Source organism: Syngnathus leptorhynchus, chromosome 1, assembly GCF_054491065.1.
Source record: "Syngnathus leptorhynchus isolate UIUO chromosome 1, UIUO_Slep, whole genome shotgun sequence".
NCBI classification, from domain to species: domain Eukaryota; kingdom Metazoa; phylum Chordata; class Actinopteri; order Syngnathiformes; family Syngnathidae; genus Syngnathus; species Syngnathus leptorhynchus.
The window spans coordinates 12,364,584-12,390,311 of NC_141195.1; the positions used below are offsets into that span (position 1 = coordinate 12,364,584).

At 41.5% G+C, this 25,728-nt stretch overlaps 1 protein-coding gene across 2 annotated transcripts in view; it reads left to right on the forward strand.

The window, feature by feature from the left end:
* lamb2 (laminin, beta 2 (laminin S)) overlaps positions 1-25,500 on the forward strand; it is a 31,190-nt gene extending 5,690 nt beyond the window's left edge. Inside the window, exons 3-36 of one of the 2 annotated variants that reach the window (XM_085922325.1) lie at positions 5,899-6,068; positions 6,706-6,841; positions 7,891-7,964; positions 8,054-8,242; positions 8,431-8,494; positions 9,708-9,910; positions 9,997-10,117; positions 10,753-10,941; positions 11,049-11,228; positions 11,590-11,702; positions 12,288-12,367; positions 13,101-13,236; positions 13,313-13,471; positions 13,763-13,890; positions 14,555-14,687; positions 14,759-14,951; positions 15,134-15,277; positions 15,837-16,068; positions 16,823-16,992; positions 17,240-17,275; positions 18,892-19,116; positions 19,193-19,410; positions 19,730-19,826; positions 20,358-20,539; positions 20,643-20,833; positions 21,040-21,224; positions 21,781-22,022; positions 22,199-22,402; positions 23,003-23,147; positions 23,221-23,428; positions 23,602-23,743; positions 23,913-24,089; positions 24,157-24,316; positions 24,580-25,500. In XM_085922325.1, coding sequence (XP_085778451.1) covers positions 5,899-6,068; positions 6,706-6,841; positions 7,891-7,964; positions 8,054-8,242; positions 8,431-8,494; positions 9,708-9,910; positions 9,997-10,117; positions 10,753-10,941; positions 11,049-11,228; positions 11,590-11,702; positions 12,288-12,367; positions 13,101-13,236; positions 13,313-13,471; positions 13,763-13,890; positions 14,555-14,687; positions 14,759-14,951; positions 15,134-15,277; positions 15,837-16,068; positions 16,823-16,992; positions 17,240-17,275; positions 18,892-19,116; positions 19,193-19,410; positions 19,730-19,826; positions 20,358-20,539; positions 20,643-20,833; positions 21,040-21,224; positions 21,781-22,022; positions 22,199-22,402; positions 23,003-23,147; positions 23,221-23,428; positions 23,602-23,743; positions 23,913-24,089; positions 24,157-24,316; positions 24,580-24,716 — 5,363 coding nt within the window. In that variant the 3' untranslated portion in view covers positions 24,717-25,500. The remainder of the gene's footprint in view (positions 1-5,898; positions 6,069-6,705; positions 6,842-7,890; positions 7,965-8,053; positions 8,243-8,430; positions 8,495-9,707; positions 9,911-9,996; positions 10,118-10,752; positions 10,942-11,048; positions 11,229-11,589; positions 11,703-12,287; positions 12,368-13,100; positions 13,237-13,312; positions 13,472-13,762; positions 13,891-14,554; positions 14,688-14,758; positions 14,952-15,133; positions 15,278-15,836; positions 16,069-16,822; positions 16,993-17,239; positions 17,276-18,891; positions 19,117-19,192; positions 19,411-19,729; positions 19,827-20,357; positions 20,540-20,642; positions 20,834-21,039; positions 21,225-21,780; positions 22,023-22,198; positions 22,403-23,002; positions 23,148-23,220; positions 23,429-23,601; positions 23,744-23,912; positions 24,090-24,156; positions 24,317-24,579) is intronic. The other variant, XM_085922333.1, reaches the window with a different exon arrangement.
* The last annotated feature ends 228 nt before the right edge of the window (positions 25,501-25,728 follow it).

Here is a 25,728-nt window from a genome sequence, read left to right on the forward strand (position 1 = left end):
TTGAATTTGATTCAGGTGCAGGCAGACAGATTCTGAGCTCCACTGATATGTTCGTTGGATGTCATTGTACTGCATTCATAAATATGACAACACACACACACACATACATACACACATTTGGTCTTTCTGTAAAATTGTGGTTGAAGTAAAACTTGAACTCATTGCACTGGACCTTCAGGCTCCACTGTTGTCAAGCACGCTATCCAAGTGTTCTTGGCCTGGCATGGACTATTATTCCCCTCAGCTGTTGGTTAGTATGACAGTCTGGAAGTCTAACATAGTCTCTCGGTGAGTAGGCCCAGATGCTGCCATTACACACTGAGTTAGATTAGCTGGCAGATGGAGACAGCTGGAAGATGCAAAGTAGATTCCTGTGTCATGGGCCAAATGTCTGAAAAGAGACGCGTGTTGTATCATCCGCAACAGGTGGGCAGAGGAGTGTGGCGCTCTGAATGAACTTCACCATTAGGCCTGCTTTCTTTGGCTGCATGGAGCTAGGCATTATCTTTCAAGAACTCTCACACTAGCGCCGACATTTCTATCTCTCTCCTAGTCTTTTCTCATGTTGATTGTTCAATCAATAATAGATTAATGTGCATGTCGAAGGGCACCTTTCTGGGGACAGAGGGGACGAAAGGTCCAGAAGATGAAAATGTTTTACAGATAGGTGTCAATCATGCCAGCCTCAGTTGTTACCTTCCATTGCAGTTACAAGGTGAAGCAGCGGCGCCAACTTTTGGCTCAGTGATTAGTGCTCCGTGTTTCCAAGCCGATGTCAACGGGGCTGTGGACACGATCCCCAAGCGGAGTGATGATTATGTTTCCGTAACGGTAGACTCGAGTTTGCTCTTCAACTGCCCTGATTTTGATGCAAATGAGGGACACAACGCAGATTGGCTTGGAAAAGTCTATTTCCGGGACATTCCAGGCCACAATGGCGCTCAAAGATACCGAAAGAAAGACATCTCCAATCATGCGCTCAGGTAGACTTGCCCCCGGAACAAAAATAGGCCCGTGACCCCCATGATGAAAAGGGTTTCAGAAGATGGATGTTAGAACAGAAGCGTCATGTGTACTTTTAAAGGTCAATGGGCTTGTCACCTTTTGTATATCTTAGGGTCCATAGTATGCATGTCTTTGTATTTCTTTTTTCCTACGTGGCTTTTATGAGAAAAATTGGCAAAGAAAACTGCATACAAGCTAATGTGACGACCCTTTTTTTTTCCAGTTTGTAGTCTACCTATGTACTGTCAGTGCCCAATTAGTATGGATCCCAATACTTTACTCAGCGTCTTATGCAATGATGACGGAAGGATGACAGAAAACAGCAAGGCAAAAAGGAGGAGTGCGAACGGCAGGAAGAGATAGCCCATGCCGGTGGGATCGTGATGGGGAGGAGGAGGGGGAAGGAAAGCAGCTGGTTGTTTGGTTGGGAGTCAGTCATCCTTCAGCTAAGTACTGAGCAAAGAGAAGATAGAGGCAGCGAGCGTGTCTCTTAATTAGCCAGGAGGATGTTGACTTTTCTCTTCTACCTGATGGCAAGGACTGCAGCGAGAAGATAAATAGTGATGTTTTTCTGTTCTCTGCCATTATTTACCTTCATTAGCCTTTTGGTTCAGCCATTGTTTGCTTGATGTGGCAACAGTTTGTCTTTTCCCTTCCCTGGTTAGACCAGACCGGTCACAATGTGTCATGATGATGCCACATCCTCTCCGCCAACGCCTTTCATCCTTTTGCTAAGCTTGCCTTCTCTTGTGAATGAATTACAGTGATACACACTGCAGCTCTGTAGCTATTTCATCCAGACAGACTGAAAATGGAACAAAAGATGGAGTGCATCTGCAACTATGGGAGTATTTCCTCCCTTCATCCAGAGCTTGCTAATATTGTCCTGGAGAAAGGGCCTGGCTATCACGCAATCTTTGTTCGTAGTAGTTAGAGGTCACTGTGTTTTGGAAATGGATTTAACACACTTGTTTAAAGAAAGCTTATGCCTCACAATGATTAGAACCCTTGAAGTTTAATCATAAATTGTGCATATTGAAAAGTAGTCCGCAGCAGTGTGACAATGTATTTCCTGCTGTTTGGGGCTAATTGACATCAGTGGCGAGTGAGCTTAGAGCCTCTCGTACAGACACAGCGGCTCCTTGCTCAGCTGTCACCCAACATTCCTCCATGCCTTCTCTTTCCATGTATGGGTGCAGAGGGGGGAGGAAAGATAAAGTGCGCTCTTAAATCCAAAGTACTTCCCTGTGACCTTTCATTTCCAATCTTCACACTCACACTGACACCAAGCGAAACCATAAAATGATTCGTCTTCGATATGCTTCATGATAATATGCATTCATTTGCTGTTTTGAGTTGTTTTGAAAGCAGAGTGGGACATGACCAAACGATCCCTCATTTTCTGCTCATATTTCTGCATGATGTCATGCCATCTCAATTTCTAGACTGTTTGAAAATGGAAGGGGATGATTAAAAAAGGATTTTGTGCAAAAAAAAAGCAGTGCTATAAAGGTATGAACATATTCAAATTCATGCTACGTTTGACAATTATTCTGCTCGGTATTCTTTCTTATTCTTCTTTGTTTGGAAATTAATACAGTTTGAATGTAAATTATCTATACCTATTATTTTGTTTGTTATAACTAGTATAATACATTAACTTTCTGCAGCAACAACAAGCTGCGTTTAAGGGGATTTAAAATTTTAGATTTAATTTCGTACGTTAAAAATAAATCTTTCTTGGTCAGGTTGTAACTGTGAAAACAAATGCCCTGTGTGTTTTTACATACTTGGCCAGCTAAGACAATTTTGATACTGAAAAGAAAAATAAACAACAGCGTTAATAACAATCCCTATTCTGAGATTTTGAGTATATAATGGAAAAAAAATCAACCAGGAAAAAAAGCATCTCATCCCTAACATGCAAAACAAGGGCTTGTTGCATTTAGTACAACAATATATTCATCCCACTACTGGTAAACATTGCCTAATTAACATATCAATGCATTCTCTTTACCATTTGGTTGGGGCTAAGTGCAAATTCTTTACAGGACCTTTTCATGTAAAAAAGTGAGTTTTACCATTTTGCGTGCTGTATATGTTCCTCGTCGGGAGACGTGAATACCGTCAAGTCTTACACAATCACACACAGAAACGTACACAGATAAATTTGACAAGATACAGTTTGTCTGGTTCACTTCCACAAACTCCCTGCTCCTACACACACACACACACACACACACACACACACACACACACACACACACACACACACACACACACTCTTGATCGTGTATCAGTTGTTTGCAGAACAGATGTCAAGTGACTTCCGAACCGTCAGATAAAAGATAAGTGGAGTACCGCACCTCGGCTGCCTGCCTTTGTATCACTCACTGTTTTTGTTGGTAATTACTTCAATGAAGGAGGTTCCGTGGCATTTGTAAATCTTTTCCGCAGAATTACGTATTGCACTTGTAATTTGAACAGAGCTTTGTGAGAGGGCGGAACCTGCTCTCAGGAAGGAAAGAGACTTGACCCTTTCCAACTCCCAAATTAGATTGCACCTTCTCAGTTGGATGGGTTTCTACACCTCATTTTAGGACGGTATGTTGGGGTGACGATCAAATGGCATTGAAGATTTGAAAATCAGTTAGATCATTAGGTCTCCCTCCATGGGTACATTGTCATTGAATTTGTGTCAATATCATACCTGCTTAAATATCTCAAGACTGATTTCAGTTGTTGTAGTAAATGAGTGGTACAAACTCCTAAGAGTAATCTTTGGGTGACGTAACCAAGTAGTGAATAAGAACTGTTGTGGGGTTTTGTGCGTGGGAAAATACTGTATGCAATACTGATGTGAGATAGCGTGCTGTCGAGGAAGACCCCCAGACTCTTAACCTGAGGGAACTGATAGTGTTTGATAGTTGAGTTAAAGTGGATTTGCCACTGGCATTTCCCCCCACTGGTCAGCATGAGAAAGTATTGAATGATTTTGAATCAACAATCAGAGAGGGAGGTGAGTATTGGCTTTTCTTTCCACCATTGGTGCTGAACGTGTGTCAATGGGAAGTTAGCAGATGATGAACAAAAGCAGCCTTAGAACACAACCCCAAGGAACAGATTTGGTACCAGATTCTTATGAAATATTTTGGATCAACTCAACCAAAGAAATGACAAGCAACAACAAACTTAATCTGAGTGAATTGATTGATAAATCATAGTTGGGAATTTAGTAGCCAAGAACCCCATATATAATCCCTATATGAGACAACTCGAAGACTAGCATGAGTCTCCATCATGCCCCACGCTTGAATTCCGATATTTTCTTAGCAATTTTAATTGCTTACCCAATCCTCCCTTTGCTCTTATGCATTTGTCGCCCACTTGGTGGACACTAACAAGGGTCCAATACTCGACTCGAGACTATATGTGTGTGTTTGCTTGTCCGTGTGAAAGCTTCCTCAGATCACTTCCCACTCGTCTTTCTTTCCACACCAGTGTCGCTGTGTGATAATTTACCATCTGAGTAAATCCTCTAGGCTCTCCATCTAGTGTTACTATAATAATGTCAGCTTTAAATCGTCCTGAATGATCACGATTGTACTGCTTGTAGAATTGTAGGTAGGAAAGCGGGGCACATCTGCCAATCAATCCCACGTCCACTATGTTTCCATTGCCGTTTGGAGGAAGTTCTACTCAATCGATCAGTCGCTGATTATTGGATTCTTGTGCTTATTCCTAGTCCATTTTTTTAAACATTCCATCTGTCTAAGTGACTACTTCGTGAATAACACAATTTAGACAGGAAGGTCTGTGCTCTACCTTTTGCTAATTTTGATTCAATTTTGTCTCTTTGAAAATTAATTATTGATGCAGAAACCACTTTGTAAAACTCAATTTTTTTGCCATAATCAAACAAATGTAGTCATGGATGTAGTAGTTTCTCTATTTGATTCCTTTTAGAGCCACTGTAACATATTTCCATTGAGAATGGACACACAATGGATTAGAACCAGCTGCTGCTAAATTGCTGAAGACTTGACAGGAAGACCCATGGGTCTCTACTCTCCTTAAAACAAATTTCCCTTATCTCATCATGCAGACAAACCAGCAGCATTGAGAAAGAAAAAAAACAAAAAAACATTTGCAACAGAATGTCAGACGGAATGTGAGGCACCTGCTGCCGGTTGTCATGAAAGTCTTAAAGGTTTTATTTTAACTCCCATGCATAGCACAACGATGCAGTCACTGCCTCCGGTAGTGTGTCGCGCCATCGCTTCCCTACACCAACGTAAAAATAGACCCAAATGTGTCACCTGCAGAATCGAAAAAGGAGCCAAAGGTGCTTTTGGATGCAGAATCGATGTCATCAAATCCTTAATGGTGTTGGAGTTAGCATGTTACAAAAGTAATGCTGCAATAAAAATCACATTTTGTAACTCAGTCATGTAATGTGTAACACAGTAAATGTATTTTTACTATAAGTATACATTTTGGAAATGAATTATTCAACACTGATCCTACATTAGCACAAAGAATGGTCAGGTTTAATATCCGTGTCTACACATGAACATTTGCATAGTAACAAAAAATACATCAATCCGTTCATTTTGTATACCTTTGATCGTGTTCATGGTCACCTGTGATCTATAATAAATAGTATGTAGTTACGTACATTCAAATTGGACAAAATGTAACAGTTATGACTCAAATATTTCTATTAAAATGTTGAGTGATTTTGTGGGAGTTTTTGGATAGATTGTCACCAAAGAAGGGGAAAAAAAAGTCAGCAGTATTAAAAAGGTAGATGTGCAACTATCTAGCAATCAGGTTCTGCTTCCTGGTCCCTGTGATTCATTTCCTTTTTTCCTCCCTCTCGTCTACCTAAAGTCTTGACTGCAACTACCGGCCAGGAGCCCGACCACAACCACGGCTGTGCCCATGGCAGCTGTTACCCGGCAACAGGGGACCTACTGGTCGGACGAGAGAAGAACCTGAAGGCTTCGTCCACGTGCGGCATGAGGAGGAAGGAGCCCTACTGCATCGTCAGTCACCTGCAGGTGGGTTTGGAACTGCCAAATATTTTTGTCATATGATGCACTCTCCTGTGTATAACCAGGGGTGGAGCTACTCCTGTTCCCAAACCCTTGGCTTCCCCCATTCCAAGGGGAAAATTTTGATATCCAGGATTTTTTTCTTGCAATTTTCACATGGATGTACTATTCTTAGAACCATGTATACCACATTTCTTGTGCTATTAACTGCTGATGAGTCAGCGAATCAGTCCATGAGACAGAAGTACACTATGGAAACAAAATTAAAGCCACTTCAAAGAAAATGGGACTCTAGAAAATGAACATAAAACTGTTCCTGCTTGATTGAGTGTAATGGACATAGTTCTAGATATGAGTAAATTATATTTCATGAAACCCTGACTGTGGTTGGTATGACAAAAAATGGCCAGCCAATTGAAAAATATCCTGTGCACTATAAACATTCAAGCACATTCTCACTCACTTGGTTGAGCAAACTTTAAACTTTGATACAGGCATACGTGGCCCTAATTGTGTTACTTTTCTATCTTTTAAATAAATATGATGTCTTTCACAATTTCAACCTCACAGTGGCTTCTTCATTGACCCCAAAGTCGCTCACCCTTTGACCAGACAACCCTAACGCCTTGTCTCACCAATGCAGGAGGAGAAGAAATGTTTCGACTGTGACTCTCGGAGGCCTTACGACCCTGTCTACAACATTATCAATCACCGCATAGAGAACGTAATCACCACCTTTAAGCCTCATCGCAAGAAATCATGGTGGCAGTCAGAAAACGGTAAGAAAAGATCTGCACTGATACATGGTTCACACGCCGTGTCACTGCAGTAGGTCACTTGGGCCAGAATAGAATAGACGAAAAATTGTGGATATTTTTAGCCGCAGATGCTTCACGTCTCCATGGCAACATTGTGATTTCTCCATGACTATAGTGGTTCCACTCACTGACTTGAAAGGTCACTTACTCTGTTAATATGCATACTTTCAGGATTTAGAGGGGGCGGGGGTAATCCTCTATGTGCACATTTTCCATTAAAACGGAATATGTAGATTAAAATGGAATCCCTTCCCTCCTTCTCTTCACCATTCCCCCCCTCTGTATCACACCCTTCCTTTTCCGACTTTTCCTTTCCTGCGCTCGTCAGCTGTTGATTAGAAGCTCATTATAATTCATTTTCCATTGTAGACTGCTGGGAGAATAATCTTAAGTGGAAAGACTGGAAAGACTGGAAAGAATGACTTGATAATTAATAATAGTGGGAATATTTTTACATCTAGCAGATATAACATAAATCAGTAGTTTGGGCTCAAAGTAACAATGATGATGTCAGTATAAAGAGGCTAAACCCCCTGTGTTGGCACACTTACAGTACTTTACTGGGTATTCATATTGTTTGAACAGATAGGACACAGGTTCCAGGCTAAAAGAGTTCTATGAGGTAATTAATGGTGTTCCATTAATGGGGCGGGCTAACATGTTAACAAAAACTAACCTTCATTGTCGACCTGTCATCAACAAGTTTTTACAAATTCAATTCTGATCCAAGGGAGCCATGATCAGGGGCCATCAACAGGTCTTCCCCTAGGACCACTTGAGTACTCCTTGTAGTTTTGCTTCTCCCCATGTTCTCAGACCCTATGAATTACATTGTGGATATTTTGGGGCTAAAAAAGTTTATCTTGTGACAGGATATCCTTATAAGCAGGAACAATCAGTTAACAGTTCCAATGATTTTCACAAAGACAAATACAAATACTGCAGTTTGAGATGAATACAATCTGTGTAAATATATAAATGTGACACATGTGCTTCACTATGTGCTGTAGGAAAGTCAAATGTGTATCTCCAACTGGACCTGGAGGCAGAGTTTCATTTTACTCACCTCATTATGACTTTCAAGGTAACTTTTAAATTATTTGCCACCCTAAAAAAAAAAAAAAAAAATCAACAAATTTCTCATGATTGTCTTTTTTTTTTTTTTCCTGACAGACATTCCGTCCAGCAGCCATGCTGATTGAGAGATCGGCTGATTTTGGTCGCACGTGGAAGATCTACCGTTACTTTTCCCATGACTGTGCCGCCAACTTCCCTGGTATAACCCAGGGTCCTCTGCACACCATCAACGATGTCATCTGTGAATCGCGTTATTCCGACATAGAGCCGTCCACAGAGGGAGAGGTGAGTGAGACGTCAAGTTTCATTTGTTATAGTTTTACTTGGGATTTGTTAATAATCCGATGCCAGTGTTCTCATAAAATACATTTTCTGAACTCAAAAGCTGACTATCAAAGTACCTTCGTGTATTTATTGTATTATTGTTTCAAAGTTCCGGAATAATCTTGCATTAAATGTTTGTCCTGGTCTAGGTCATCTACAGAGTGTTGGATCCAGCCATCAGGATTGAAGATCCATACAGCCCAAACATCCAGAGTATTTACTCTTTATTCCCATTTTTACCTCACAAAAATAAAATTTCTTACATTTCATATTTCTATTCAGCGTCTTTAACTGGTTACCGTATTCTAACTTGCCTTATTAAACGTTGCTAGACTTATTATTTGTGTCAGTGCAAGAACCCTTTGGATTTTAATGGCCAAAATGTATTTGAAGTTCAACACCCCTTTTGCACCTCTATGGATGGTGTCTATGTACCCTCTTAGTGGTATTTTATCTTTTTCAAATTAGTCATCGTTTTATGTCAAAGCAAGAACTTGAATACTTTCTGACACAAGATAGTAGATTGTGACAGATACTGTGACAGTCTCGTCGCTGCTCATTTTATTTCTCTCTTCCTTATGGAAAGGAATTATGAAAGATTTCTGATCGCAGATATTTGATTTGATAAACACATTTTAAAATATATATTTTTTTCTTGCCATGAACACAAAGTAGATCTTTTGACCCATCTGCACCACACAATTGTTGTTCTTCCTGGCTGGCTCTGTGCACAAAAGAGGAAGAGCAGCCCCACAAAAATTGCATGCAACATGGGGGTTGACATCACATTCAATTTCAATGCATTGGCTGCATTTCTCTTTTCATACAATATTTAGCTATAAATAAGTGACCCAAGTGACGACGACGACTGACCCCCATATATAGCTGAAGATTTACTCACTCTGCAGGTTAGTCCATGCATCACTCTGCGGCCAGCATTGCTCAACACCTCTCATCAAAAGGACAGAAGGACTGTCCTATTTCAGTTAGATCACCAAAATGCACAGAACAAGTTCTGTATTTTCATTATATTTCATCTTTTTTTTTTTGCATCCTATTCAGACCCTAAAAAAGTTGTTACACAAACAACTTTTGTTTGTATACTTTGGCCAGACCTGTTGCTGACACCGTGAAGACCATTTCACACATCATTTGAGATTTCAGGTCATTTCTCCCACACGGACTAACAGGTTCAAAGACCAGACCAGATAATTAACTTTTCGTCCGAATGCTACACACTCAAGCCCGTCATGCTCTGTTTGCCTTGACCTCCTCTCAGCGGGCCGCGGGGGTTTGTTGTGCGCTCACTCGTGTGCGTGTTATCTGCCAGTAGGGCCTTTTATGGCTTGTTTGTCACCACCTTTACAAACACTGATCATCCAGTTAATTTTAACAATAACAATGGCTCCTCATTTTTGCTCAACAGACCAACTGAGAATCACCAACTTGAGGGTAAACCTCACTAAACTTCACACGCTGGGCGACAACCTGCTGGATCCCAGACCTGAAATCAAAGAAAAGTATTACTACGCCATCTATGAGCTGGTTGTGCGTGGAAACTGCTTTTGCTACGGCCACGCCTCTGAGTGTGCCCCAATCGATGGCGTCAGGGATAATATAGAAGGAATGGTGCGCATGACCCGAACAAATGGATTTGTTTATGCTGTCTATAATTTACAGAATGGCTTGTAACGCTCCCTTGTCGGTTGTTGCAGGTTCATGGCAGGTGTGTGTGTAACCACAACACTAAAGGTTTGAACTGTGAGCGCTGTGAGGACTTCTACAACGACATGCCGTGGAGACCCGCGGAGGGCCGCAACACCCACGCCTGCAAAAGTGAGCCCACCTCTGAAATCGTTTTAGCATTCATTCATAAAGTCAATGCCAGTGTGTTGCGCATTGTAATAGAACATTTTACTTTTTAACCATTTCATGTATGATCAAATTAAATATTATTATTATTATCATTATTATTTATTTAATTTTATTGAGTATGATAAGCACTTTGGATTTCAGGTGGATTTTTTATTCTTATACAGTTAAAATCAGTTAAGGGGTTATAATGTAAATGAGCAATTTTGTGCCTTTGTATATTAGACGATAATTCTGCTATATTTTGTAAGACTTAATTATATTTTACAGTGTGGCATTTCTAAATCATAGTAATTAGCTGGAGCTAATATCTGTCTGTCTGTCTGTCTGTCTGTTTGTACTAAAAATCCAATGCTCACAAAGGGATTTTAGTACAGCAGTTCGGATTATAAAACTATATATTGAAAAAAGTCTGATTCAGAACGTAATTTGAGGCAAATGAGGGTTGTGAGGTCAAAATCCTTAAACCTTTTTATTATTCACTGCTTTAAAAATTCCTGAGCATTCCATTTGTGTTACTTATATTTTCTGAAATATTTCCATTCGTGTTGATAACCTAGATAAGTGTCTTTAGCCTAATTGCAGCCTTTGTTTTTCAGAGTGCAATTGCAACAGCCACTCATCAGTGTGCCATTTTGACATGGCGGTGTATTTGGCCACGGGCAACGTCAGCGGCGGTGTGTGCGATGACTGCCAGCACAACACGATGGGCCGAAACTGTGAATTGTGCAAACCTTTCTACTACAAAGAACCCCTCAGAGACATCCGGGATCCTCGGGTCTGCATAGGTCAGTGCAATGCATCTCCTATCAGGCAATACATACGGTATATGTGAGCGTTTACTGTACGACAGATGATCACGTTTATTAAACGCACCCCGTTGTGCCTCCCACAGCTTGTGACTGCGATCCAGAAGGTTCAGAGAACGGAGGGATGTGCGACAGCCACACGGCGCCGACGTTAGGCATGGTGGCTGGTCAGTGTCGCTGCAAGGCCAATGTGGAGGGCCAACGCTGTGACAAGTGTAGGACCGGCTACTTTGGCCTAAGTGCCGATAACCCTCAGGGCTGCCAGCGTGAGTATGCGCAAGTGTGACACTGATTTACTGTAGTGGCTTAAAGTTTTCTTTGCCCCCCATCCCCGGAAGCCAAAATCAAAAAAAAAATCCACAAGTGTATCTGAATCTTAACTTATGATTGAAATCTTTTATTGTCAAGATACATTTGTATGAATACATATGCAGAACACTTGGTACCCGCCGTGCTGCCTAATTTGTTTATTTAATCATAATGCTTTCACTCCTTACAGTTCTGGGTTGTGATTCCAATGCAAAACAAAGGACAACAAAAATAAAGGCTAGACTGACCCAATGCCATTGAAAGTTTGTTTTCAAGTACTTTTTGGAAAAAGGTGCTTTTATTTTCCCCCTCCTGCAGCTTGCCGGTGTGACCACAGGGGAACAGTTGCAGGCAGCACCCAATGCGACCCAGTCAGTGGCGACTGCTTCTGCAAGCGTCTTGTCACTGGACGAAGCTGTGACCAATGTCTGGTAAGATGCTCACTCTGGTCCCTGTTTTCCATTCTGCTCCCGAATTACTCAATTGTTTACATCCTCTCTTCAAGTTCTACTTGTTTTTGTTCTCTGTCTTGTCACACTCATTCAGGAATAGTGTGGAACAGCACTGTAAGCTCCCGCTTGGGCTCTATGTCTAAATTTAGTTGAGGCATTTTAGGTTAGTCCACATGGTGTGGGTTACCATCAGCCTAAAAATGGTCACGGCCCAAAGTGGATCTTATCTTCCATAAAACAAGAAGTAAATGTCGTGTGAAAGGATGAAAGTTTTTGGTCAAATGATAAAGCTGCCTAGTAAGTGTATTTGTTGCACAATATCCAAAATACAGCCACTGTTTTGGAAGAGAAGACAACTCGCAATGTTAAATTACAGGAAGCCGACCGTGACGATATACCACAAAGCTGTGAATGTTAGTCTTTGAGATTACAGGGTTGGCTTCAATGTGTGTGTGACTCAAACACTTCTTTTATAGAATGAAGGATTTGTGTTGTCATGATTTCATCTGTCTGTCTGCTTGTCTCTCTCTCTTTTGCTCTCTCTCTCATATCTGTCAATTCCAGCCAGAACACTGGGGCCTGAGTCTCGACCTGAATGGCTGCCGAGGCTGTGAATGTGACATCGGAGCTGCTCTGGATAACGAGTGAGTGACGTTTACTGAGCAGATTAAAATAAATAGAGCGTCAGTGGCCTCCTGTTTAGTCTGTGGCACTCGAGTTTGACGTGCTCTGCAATGCTTAATGACAATGATACTGGCACTACATTTTCCCCACAGAAGTAATGATAAAACAGAAAGTATGAAGACATACTTTAGCTGCTTGCCGAATGCCCCAAATCGTATTTATTGCATTGCACGTATGTAGCCTGTGGTTTGTGTCCCATTTTCTACATTTGTTTTATTGTCTGGTGTCATTTAGTGTACATTTCCATAAATAAGTGTATTCATTTGGGACACATCGACCTTGAAGTCACTCATCAGCAATTCTTGACATTTAAATATGAGGGATAACTTACCGACTTGGGAGATCAACTACCACACGCTCTATTTGTGGATTCATCTATTCATGCATTGGAATGTATGAGAACATCCAGATGTATTCTGTGGGATAATTTGTGGTTATCTGCATTTTTGTTTTCTCTTCAAATTCATTCTAGTTTCTAATTTGTCTGAAAAGCAGCCACCTCACATTACCATAAAGATGAACGATTACGAGATACTGGAGCCAACTCACTTTTGATGATCAGGCTGATGTTTGGAATCTTAAGTGACATTAATGGTTGAATGATTAAAAAAAAGTGAACAGTGGGTTTGGAGAGTCTGCTTATTTCCATTCAACGTCAAAAGTATTTCATGTAAAATCATGTGTTCTCTATAGCTGCTCCATCGACAGTGGTCAGTGTCGCTGCCGCAGTCACATGACAGGACGCCAGTGTACACAGCTGGAGTCTGCTTATTTCTTCATGGCTCTGGATCACCTCCTGTATGAAGCCGAGTCGGCCAAAATGGGTCAGGTGAGACTCTCAGTTGTGAATGATGTATTAGTAGAGTCATCAAAGTGCACGAATGAGCATTTTCATATTCTGTCAGGGCTGCACACTGGAGACCCGAGAACACGAGCTGGGTCGTCCGGCCACATGGACGGGTCTTGGGTTTGCCCGCGTACCTGAGGGTGGCACGCTTGAGTTCATCATCAGCGACATCCCTTACTCCATGGAGTACGACCTGCTCATCCGCTATGAGACACAGGTGTGTGCATTTGTTTTGACTTCACGTCTTCTACTAAAATGTTTAGATATACATCTCTTATCAATTAATCCTCTCATCAGGGGTTGTACTTCATCTATTACCCTTAATTCTTAATTGTCATAAATCCCAAATGCTGCCCTTTAGAAAGAGAAAGACATTCCAGATTGGAAGCTGTTATAGATGTCCAATGTCCAAACCTCCTGTCGGTGTAATGACCAGGTGTCCAAATACTTTTGTCTAATACAAAGATCTAGATGACATCTATCGCTTCTTAACATTCATCCATTCCAGATGCCCCGGGACTGGGAAGAGGTACGAATAACAGTCATCCGTCCGGGCCCGATTCCAACTAGCAGCCCTTGTGGAAACACAATTCCAGATGATGACAAACATGTCGTTGCCCTGCCGGCTGGAGCCAGGTCTGTTAATCTAGCGCATATGCGCACGCATGCACTCAACCACAAAAGCTGAGATGGAGGAAAAACATTCAGAAGTACTTAATGCATTAAGTATTTATTGTTTAGTTTTGCTACTACTGAAGACTCTTGCTACCCCCCCGTGCTCTCATTACCATCAGCATAAGTAGTATTTATTCATTCATTGTATAGTTGTCACACTGCTGCTACCTATTCTGCTCATTGTTATTGGCTGGTGTTATACTGTGAATTTGCAGCTATAAAACTGGAATCCCCCCATTGCATGGCAAAGCAAGACTAATTCTAAAAAGTCCCTCAGAGAGCATACCAAGAATGACATCAGTTTCATTGATTGACAGATCTGAAATAGGACAGTGCTCACTATACCTGCTTTCTTATCATTGCCAATTACTACATTATTTTCAATTTACAGTAATTTGTTTAATGTATATTCTGAACTGGATTGAAGACTTTGTGTGACAGTTAGGATATCATAATGGTACTTAACCTACAAGTACAGTTAATAAAGGTTTTATGGCGGCAAAAGTGCGAGCCAGGAGTTACTTTTAATGAGGAAATGATAGTGGAATTTATTGCCTGCAAAAAATTTTATACCCTTCTGAGAAGGTAACTCTAGGATTTTTCTTCTTTCCAAACATGCCTTTAGGTTCATGGTCCCTCCGCAGCCCGTGTGTCTGGAGAGAGGTGTGACGTACACCATCCGCTTTGAGTTCCGACGCTATCAGGACGCCAACGTTGTCCTCAACGGAGCGGCCAATGCTGTCCTCCTCATGGACTCTGTGAGGACCAATCCTTCTCTGTTTCAACCTTTGCCATGTCATTTTTGTGAATCTGTGCTTCTTCGCTCCAGATTGCCTTGATGCCTCGTCACTCTTCCATGGAGCTCTTCAATGCCGGGGACCTGGCCTCTAGCAACAGGAAACAGACCTACGAGCGGTACCGCTGCCACGAGGGGGCGAAGAGCGTGATCCACCCATCAATGAGTGATACCTGCGCCAAGCTGATCACAAGCATGTCGGCTGTTATTAACGACGGGGCTTTGCGTGAGTACAAAAACATACTTCTTGCATCAACAATTTATCGCTTAGCTTTTTTTTTTTTATCTCTGTGTGAACCTATCCTCAGCCATTAATTGTGATCACCTATGCCCCTATATTGTTAATGATCGTCACATTAAACCAGCCTTGAGTTGTTTGAAGTTGTTTTCGTCCTTGTTTCCTTCCAGCTTGTAACTGCAACCCCCAGGGATCCATCAGCTCAGTGTGCGATGTCCGCGGAGGTCAGTGTCGCTGCAGGCCCAACGTGATTGGTCGACGGTGCGAACAGTGTGCTCCCGGAACTTATGGCTTCGGACCCTCGGGCTGCGTTGGTGAGATAACATCGTTGTAATGTGGCGCTCTTTTTTTCTTGTGATCCCAATGTGGGCGACTTGTAGACCATTTTACTAGTTTTAAACATCGAAGCATATTGTTGGACAGTACCAGAGTATTAACTGTAATCCATACACTTTGCCAAAAATTATTTATACTGTATAGTATTATAGTCAAATTTTATATAAAGCCTAAATTTATATTTGAAAAGGTAAGAATACCTGATTGACTGTACATACTACACCTAGCATTTTATTGCAGTCGATAGTTTACAAAGAAAACAAAAAAGTATGATTTGACATTTATCAATGTAAACATAATAGAATACTGAAATGAAATGTGAAATAAGCTAAATTCAGTAAGTGGTTGTATTTTCGCTCAGATTTCTTACATCCATGTCTGAGTATACACAACAGTAATGTGGCTTACTGAACATGAGCGCCATCTACTTGCACATTCGGAAAATCCCACACTTTAGACCCCTTGGAGGTCTAAACCTAAAACCAATCCACGTTCATTATCCGTGCTATAGTTTCATATTACGTCTCTCCCCTCCAGCCTGTGGTTGCAGCGTGGAAGGTTCCGTCACTCGGCTGTGTGACAAATACACCGGGCTGTGCCAGTGCCGGCCCGGAGCGTTTGGCCAGCAGTGCGACAGATGCCAGGCAGGTCACTGGGGCTTCCCAAATTGTCGACCCTGCCAGTGCAACAGGCATGCCGATGAGTGTGACCAGAGGAGCGGTGCGTGTATTAACTGCAGGGACAACACTGGAGGAGACAAGTGCGACAGGTGACGACGTCTACCTGTTGGAATCTGCATGTCCAGACGATTTGTTCATGTTTTATTTCAGATGAATAGGGTTGCAAAGAGGTGTTTACGGAAAGCTTCTTAAATGGGGAATTTTCGAATATAACAGGAATCGATGGAAATCAAGTGGGAAATGAGCAGAATTCAATTGAAAACTATCATGTTCAAGCTTACCAGTACATGTATGTAAACATTTTTGTTTTGCTATAAGCAGACTTCCATGCTTAATAGTGATAGCTACACTTTTTTTTTGTCAAGTGTTTGAACAAATCCAGATGATATTTTTTTTATGCAACCACTTGATGAAATAAAATAGAGTAAGATTTTTTTTCCAGGGTATTCTTGTCCAAATTCCCCCCGAATCCAAAGATTGCTTGTGCAGCAATTTTTTTCAAGTAAAAAAACTCAACTGTTGTTTCAGTCAGGATTTTGCTGGCATGTATTTTTCCGCATTATATTTAAGCTCCTTTTTAATAACCAATCTTGAATTCCTGGCATATTCTCCTTTATTACCATTAATTCCATTTAATTCCCATGGAAGTTTTCAACTTAAAAATAAAATACCCCAAATTTTCTATCCCTAATAATCCAACCATAACTAACACCTTTACAGAGTTGACAATGTTTTATTTCACATAGTCAGCAAGATATTTAGTTCGCTGTTTCGGAAGTGCAGGGCGTCCCCAATATTATGACCGGTGAATGTCTTCTTTTACTGACATCACTGTTTCTATAGGTGTGGCAATGGTTACTACGGCAACCCAATTGTGGGCGTAGCAGCTGGCAGCTGGTGTCGCCCATGTCCCTGTCCAGACAGTCCCACCAGTGGACGCCATTTTGCAGCATCCTGTTACCAAGACAACCGTAACCAGCAAATTGTCTGCAACTGTAACCAGGGATACACAGGTAAACGTGCTCGATATCTGACGATCTCTCTAGCAGGTTTCACAGTCCTTTCCACTCTTGAGGGGCAAATTCAACACCAAAGTGACTCAGCAGAACTATTCCATGAATGTATGTGCTGGAGTTGACATTGGAAACTGATGGTCTCACTTTCTCTCCAGAGCAACTTCAGATAAAGCCCAATTATAATCCCGTGCTTTAAATACCTAACCTTTTCTTGTTTCCTCCCTCTCCTGTATTACTGATACAGGGATTGTTAAACGCTCCAGGCTAACCATTTGCAAGCGTGAGTAAAAATGAAATTGAAAGCCCAGCACTGCCAACACCACAAGTCTGTCCTTCTTTTCCATGCATGCATCGCTTTAGCACCCTGTGGTCCAAGGTGCTCGGCCACGCCTCTCCAAATGATTTTAATTTGTGAGTGGCTGTGCGAAGCACCACGTAGTACCATGGACGGTCACTGACATTAAAAATTGGCCGATCGCTTTTTGAGCCTTCCTTGTCAGTGTAATTGTACCCCACTGACTTCTTGAGGTTTTTTTTTTTTACTTAAGAGTAATGAGACAGTCATTTGAGAGCTTCCCACAACTATATTTAATTATGCCTCAAACTCTGTATTGGTATATGTCTGTTGGGGTACATTCATTGGTCACGTTTATTACAGCCATGCACCACTACGTGTCTGTGAATATTATTCCCTTTCAAGGGTCTGACCCAGAAGTCCCATTTTATTTCAAGTGGGGGGGGGGGGGTCTGTGAGACAATTCTGTGATTGATGACAACTCTGGGTCAGTAACTGTTTGAAGAACTGTTTATCTCTGATTTATTAACTTTGCAAACCAAAACTGACAAATGAGCTCATACTCCTTTTCTTTTGGCACCCAACTCCACTAATGCTTTTTGAACTTATGAACTAGACCGTTTCATCTTTTCTTCACCTTCTCATTCCCTTTTTGGCTTATTTCCTCTTGTACGCCTTCCTCCCAGACTCAAATATGCCAAATATTTTGTCAGTCATGCAGCACAATTGAGAGCAGGAGTCTGAGAGAAGTGACATTGAAACAGAGTTGTATTAGTAAGTTTAAAGTTTTATAGAGAACAAGTTCACATTGTGTGTTTGTTCTCAATCAGGTGGTTTTTGGCAAGAATGGAAGAGCTGGTTTTTCTTGCTATCCCAGAATGCAAAGGTGTTATTTTTAAATCTAATTAGCTAATTTTCTAATTAGTATGTAGGACATTCTCACAAAGAAATACTTCTTGTTTCAGCAAATTAGCTGTCACACCTCACAGCACACCCTGTCCCCCTTTGTCTCATTAGAACAATGTGACAGTCAAAATGCTGAGTCTGGTTGAGATGGCCACGTCAACCTGAGTACAATGCACCAAGAATTGAAAGTCGGATGATGGGTTCTGGAGAAGAAAAAAAAAACGTGTGGGGAGGGAACAAAATTATTTTGGGGGAATGTTTTTGTGTGATATCACTTATAGTAAAACTTTTTTTTTTTAATTGTCCTTGTGTCCAAACATATCTCCTTGACTACATGAGGAAGACCTTCTCTGATTGTCTGACAGGTTTTCATTAAAAATACCCAGCAATAAACTCAGATGGGACAAAATCCTGAGAGGTCTTCCTCGTCTTTGATAAATCTCTTTGAAGGAAATCCAACATTTGCAGTTTTGACAAGTAATTGGACAAATTAATCTCAATCCCACAGATTTAAATTGAACCGATCCACAAAAAAAATTGTATTGGCCTTGAATCGTATCACACGACACGTTTTGAGACACATATACTACTTTGTAGAATCGTCTTTTTCTGGCGAGATGCACACTGCTAATAATATTATGATTATCAAAGCAACTTCCTTCAGTCTGAACGATCTGCCTTTTCTCTCAATGTAGGTACTCGATGTGAGGAATGTGCTCCAGGTTACTATGGCAACCCCTCTCAGCCAGGGGGAAGTTGCCAGCCGTGCCAGTGCAACAACAACATCGACATGTCTGACATTGATGCGTGCGACCGGCGAGTCGGCGAGTGCAGGAAATGCCTTTACAACACTGAAGGGCCCAACTGCGGCATCTGCAAAAGTGGCTATTTTGGAGACGCGTCAAGACGCAATTGCAGGAGTAAGACACTTTATGACCCTACCTCAACAGTATTTTTAATAAATCATGATCTACTCATCCCCCATGCTCACTTTAGAGTGTGTATGTAACTTCCTTGGCACGGAGCGTAGCCAGTGTATGGAGCGTGAAGACTGCGTGTGTGAGAGGGCGACGGGCCAATGCCAATGTCTACCTAATGTAATCGGTCAGACGTGTGACCACTGCTCCCCCGGACACTGGAACCTCGCTAGTGGCAAAGGCTGTGAACTCTGCGGTTGTGACCCCCACAACTCAGTCACCTCATCATGTAACGAGGTATATAGAGGACACACAAACTGAACTGGTAGGGGATACAAAATATGAAATGTGGGGCTGGTCACGACCAGCGGACCCCAAGTTGGAACCTGATCATGAAAAGATTTATTCGTGATACACAGTGGAACCTCAGAGGACCATAAGCCTCAGGAAACTGGTCGACTTTCATTGTTTGAATTTTTATTCAGTTTCAAAACAAACAAATAATGCAACTACAAATAGTCTGGTCAAGAAAGTCTCGCTGTGTTTTTAAACTTATCGACTTCTATTTGGAGGACTTAAAATAACTGCTCTTTATCTCAATGTTTGTGTTGCTCAGTTTAGTGGACAATGTCACTGCCGCGATGGGTTTGGTGGAAAGACCTGCACGGACTGTCAGGAGAACTACTGGGGAGACCCTCGAACTCAATGCAGAGGTCAGTAATGCATTTCCTTTGTAAGCCGTAATAGTAATACGTATACACTTTTGGATGATCTGTAGAAGCTATGAGTTAGTGTACCGTGCCACTGGAGGGAACCCAAGAGATACATTGTATCCATCGCTGTAGTTTTATACTATGTTTGCATTTTGTGTTTTGGTAAATATTCTTAAATTCTCAACCGAGAGTAATTGGCATGCCACCTTTATTGATAACTGACTAGAGAAGCCACCGTTTGCACCTAAGCACTACATTTGTCTAAATGGAAGTCCCTGGCTCACTTCAACACACTGTAGTTCCCTTGATACCATGAATCCACAAGATGGCGGCAAGGCACTTTGTGTTTGGGTTTAAAAATAAACCAACCAGTAGTGACTGGTGAGTACGCATGGGAATAAGAAATAAAATGCATATTGGAGTTTTTGTCTTTACAACAGGACCAACGTTATTAGGGTGCACGGTTCTGTTAGTCCCAGGTGTTGGGTATCCCGTATTTACATGCTTCCTTCTTGTCTGCCCTTCTTCCAGCTTGTGACTGCGATTGGCGAGGCATTGAGACGTCTCAGTGCAACCGAGTCACAGGTCACTGTGTATGCCAGCAGGGTGTGTCGGGTGTCCGCTGTGATCAGTGTGCCCGAGGTTTCTCTGGCATCTTCCCCAACTGCCAGCCATGTCATCAATGCTTTGGGGACTGGGACCGCATTGTCCAGGTGCAGAGAGAGTTACAGTTAGATCGGGAGAGATGAAATGTAAACCCGCCAATTGAATTAAAAAACAAACCCAAAAAAAAAAACCAATGTCATCCTTCAACAGGACTTGGCGGTGCGCACCAGGACTTTGGCAGAGCGCGCCCATGAGATTCAGACCACTGGACTTACCGGGCCATATGAGAAGGCTTTTAGGGACCTTGAAGAGAAACTGGCCCAAGCTCGAATTATCGTCAACTCGCGCAATGCCACTGCTGCTGCCATTACCACTTTGATGGAACTTATTGAACAGCTTAGGTACATGTTGCTTTGTGTCTTCAAATCTTTTTCAGAGTGTAATATGGATACAACTCAATGGATTAAATAATTGGCATCCTTCCAGGAAAACAAATGCTTTCTGATCCCCCCCCTCCCGCAACCATCAAGAATTAACAATGTATATTTGTATAAGTCATTGTTCAGCCCAACTCCATTTACAACAAAGACTACATCTTTTTCCTTAGATCTCAGGTCAGTGAGACCACTGACACATTGAACCGTCTGGAGGGAGATCTAACTCTTGTTCAGGACAGCAGCTCGGAGGCAAGCAAGGAGCTGAGTGCTCTGGAGCGGGAGGCCAGAGAATTGAACTTTACTTCAGAGCAGCTCCATCACCAGCTCGATATCATTAAAAACTCAAATTTCCTGGGTGAGCAAGTGAAGGGGTCCCTTATGAAATAGTCCAAATATTGATTTGACTTATTCTTTCTTCAAACGTGCAATGATTTCTAATCTTTTTTAATTACAATTTCTCTCATCGAAAATGTCCTGTTGATTAACAGAATGTATTACTTTTTGATGACTCTTCGTAGATTACTGTTCCGAGTCATTGCACAGGTTTGCCAGAGCACTTGTTGCTGGTCAGAACTCCTAGGGCTCCCTCACAAAGACCTAAACTGATTTAAAAGATACAATTAAGAAATTATATGCCAGCCATAGCTTGGCTGTTTGAATGACAAACCAGGGATAAACTTAGAGGACTACTCTAAAACTGCACTTTAAGGACTATAGGACCAGTCTAGTCATACACATTAATTTCACAGTTACATTTCTGTAATAGTTATGAAATGCATGTAAACTAAAAATAAAATCTAGTTAGTTACGGTTTGCTTGGTCCAAATGTCTTGTTTGTGATTGACAAAATGTGCCGTTATGATGATGCAAGTTCAATAAATAAATCTCTTCCGTCATCTCTTTTGTGCCAGGCGCCTACGACAGCATCCGTACCTCCTACAACAAGTCTTGGGACGCTGAGCGCCGCGCCAACCAATCAACAGTGAACAGGCCCAGCACACTCAGCCAGTCGGCCGACACCCGCCGTCGCACCGAACGCCTCATCTCTGCTAAGAAGGACGACTTCAACCGCAAAAATGCTGCCAACAAACGCTCGCTTTCAGAAGTCAAGACCAAAGTCCAGAATCTGGACATGCAGAAGATCAATGAGAAGGTCAGGTCTTGGTCAATTATTGTGTACTAATTATTTTCATGCATTATGCATACATTAATGGTATTACAGTATCAATGAAAATATATTTTCTGTCTTTTGCCTTGCATAAATTAACTATCTTCCATTGACAGTGATGATATTTTATGAGAAGCAGACATAAACTTTTGCCACAACAGGTTTGTGGTACCACAGACAATGCTACCTGTGCGGAAAGCCCTTGTGGAGGTGCAGGTTGCCGTGACGACGAGGGGAACCGTCACTGTGGAGGCCTAAGTTGTAACGGTGCTGTAGCAGCCGCTGACAATGCTTTGGAAAGAGCCAAGCATGCTGAGAAGCAGCTCAACAAAGCCATGGGAGAAGTTGAGGGACTCATTACCAAGGTAAGGATGCACTCTGTTCCCATCTAAATGGGTTCTGGGAGATATTAGGGATTGTTTAATGACATAATTATAACAGAGAAAGCATATGTAATAAGGATAAGGAAGTTACAGCACAAATGTGAGGAAAACCATTAAATGTCATTTTCTGTATACAATCTCAAAACCATAATGAGTTGTGAGATTTTGTCAGCATTCTGCTGACCACAAGTTGCAGTCAAGATAGCTCTGATCACAAGTTAGTTTGATTTAGCCTTCTTTTGTCAATATTCTTTCAAATTTTCACCAAATGCCCCCTAAGTTTTAACTTAAGCTGGGAAGAATTTGCTGGAACATTTTCAGGATGTTTTTGCCTAGATGGTTAACAACTATTTTTTATTTTTTTTTGTGGGTGTTCACTATTCGCTCTATATGGTGTCTAGACAGCAGAGTGTGGTTTTAAATACCTCACCTGGGATTATATTGAGTATAATAAAATATTCATTGGATTTAATAATACCACGTGATCTTTACCAAATCCAAATCCATCGTTGTTTGAATGCAAGACTGCAAATACTGTTGAACTATTACAGCAAGTTGAAGTGATTGTATTATTTTGGTGAGGTGGCGGAAGCTAAGACTAAGGCAGTGGAGGCCAAGGGTAAAGCCCAAGCGGCTCTCGACAAAGCCAAAGTCACCAAGGACCAAGTGGAGCGCTCCAACAAGGACCTGCGAGACCTCATCAAACAAATCAGGGACTTCCTCATGCGTGAGTCTGCTTGATGAAAAACGTCATGATGATGAACTTCCTAACTTGAATAAGTCTTATGTCTTTCTCTCAGACGAAGGGGCAGACCCTAACCATATCGAGGTGGTGGCCAATCGCGTGCTAGAGCTCTCCATCCCCGCTTCCCCTCTCCAGATCAAACATCTTGCGGACGAAATTAAAGAACGCGTGCGCAGCCTGTCCAACGTAGATGCTATCCTAGCGCAGACCCAAGATAACGTCAGAAAGGCAGAGAAACTACTGCTGGATGCCAAGAGGGCAAGGTATTCAACATCTTTCAACCAGACTTTCATTTGCTAAGTTTGATACACAGTAATTCAAAATGTAGGAAAATAAATAAACACAATTTAAAACAGGGAAAATGACCCAAAAGAAAAAAAATCAATTCTGCAACTCTGAAACCACCTTCTGTGTGTGTAACACTGCTGCTGTATAGGCATCACGCTGAAGGTGTGAAGACCACCGTGGACACAGTGAAGCAGGCCTTGATGGATGCTAAGACTGCCCAGACATCTGCAGAGAAAGCCATCGCCAAAGCCAGAGCCGACATTGACGAAACAGAGACTCGCCTGGCACAGGTAACCTTAAATACTCAATCCACTGCTTTTTTTTCGTTTGGATGGATGGACGGACAAACGGACGGGTGGACGGATGGATTGCATTCATAGTGCTATTTTCATAGTTTTTGTGCACAAGACACAGCACCCGGGGACTGATTTTTACAATGCTTGACGTGAACGTCCACAGATAGAATCAGAGACGTCTAACAGTGAGCGGCAACTAAGCGAAGCCGTGCACCGTCTGGGCACGCTGGGCCGGGAGATCAGTGTGCTGAAGACCAAACGCGCTAACAACAGCATGGCAGCAGCCCGGGCTGAAGAGACGGCCACCATGGCACGAGACAAAGCAAACGAAGCCAAACAGGTATGTGTGCTTCTTATTCTGTATCTTGCTTCATTAGTAACCTACACTCTCACTGTTTGATGCGCAGATTCTAGATGGACAGCTTACCGATAAGTACCATGAGGTGAAGCAGCGTGTCGGCACGAAGGCCAAAGCTGTTCAAGATGCCAAGGCGAAGGCAGAGAGCCTTAGGGACGAAGCCAAAAAACTACTGCAGGATGCTGAGAACAAATTGAAGAGACTAGCAGGTACTTTTGGTGTATGTTGGAAAAATATGGAAAAATAAAGCATGGGTTCAGAAGGTCAAATTTAGGAAAGTAATTTGAGTGCTTGTGATTGTCTGGTGGGTGTAGCTTGCTTAAGTCAGTTGCTATAGGCTCCAATCTGACCTGTGACCCAACTGATGACAAGCACAATTAATAGAAAATGCATGGAAGGATTTTTTTAGGATAAAGAACAAACAAATGTGTATTAAATGTTGGTTGCCTGCTGAAATATTCTGTTCCCACAGAGCTAGAGAAAAACTACGAGGAGAATGAGAGAAGGTTGAAAGGCAAAGCTGATCAGTTGGATGGCTTAGAAGACAAAATGAAAGCCATCCTCAATGACATCAACAAACAGATCCAAATTTATAACACGTGCCAGTAGTACTAGCCAGTAGTGCTAGTCGTACTGGTTCGACTATAACTATTCAGCACTCTGCTTGTCAGGTGGATCATACCCAAAAAGCTGAACGTGTGGAAGTTGTGTTGATTTTCAGTGTTTAAAAAACAATCTGGAATTGTATGCTTGTAAATGTGTGTACTGTATAATTTAAATTACAAATGTCAAGAGTCCAAAGATAAGGAATAAAATAATGTGACATTTACTATTGAGTATATTTTAAATGACCTTTTTAAAGGCAGCAGGTTGACTAAATTGGAAATTTAGGATATTTACTCAACAAATCTAACCTACAAAAACACAACTGCTGGGTGGATTGCTTTTGAGTTACGGTAATTAAATGAAAGCCCTCAAGCCACTTTTATTTTTTTAGCATACGAAAAGCAAGCCAATGTGAAAAGCCTGCATTCTTGTAATCAACACTCGTAAGATGAAGGGTGATATTGAGAACTGGTGACTTAAATATATAGTATGACACTTGCCAGTGTTCCATTGCATTGAACATAACAATTTTACCAGGCATATTATATTGCATTGTCATATTCTATTTTATTGATAGTTTCAGTTTTACAGCACAAAGGCCACGCATAAATAATTGTACAAAAATATAGATGTAATTTTATAAGAATAGATTTGTAAAATAAATTTTGCATAACATACAACTTCATTCTCTTAAATGTATTATGTACCAAAAATGAGAACAAGAATGCCAAAGTAATAATGTACTACTGTATTTTAGTGCCTTGACGTTGTAAATAAAGGTTGGAAGTCTGGATATATTTTGTTTTTGTTTTAATATTTGCTCCTATATTTCCAAACGTAGTGTATTCATAGTTTACATATACTAGTATAAACATACATCTTTTAATTTGTAACCAGATGTGCATATTTGAATTAGAATCTGATATGAATCTATAGTATCAATGCCTTAAATCCTACAAATACGTCATATAGAGTAAAATACAAAATCTGCCTTTCTTCACCCCCACACTTGCTT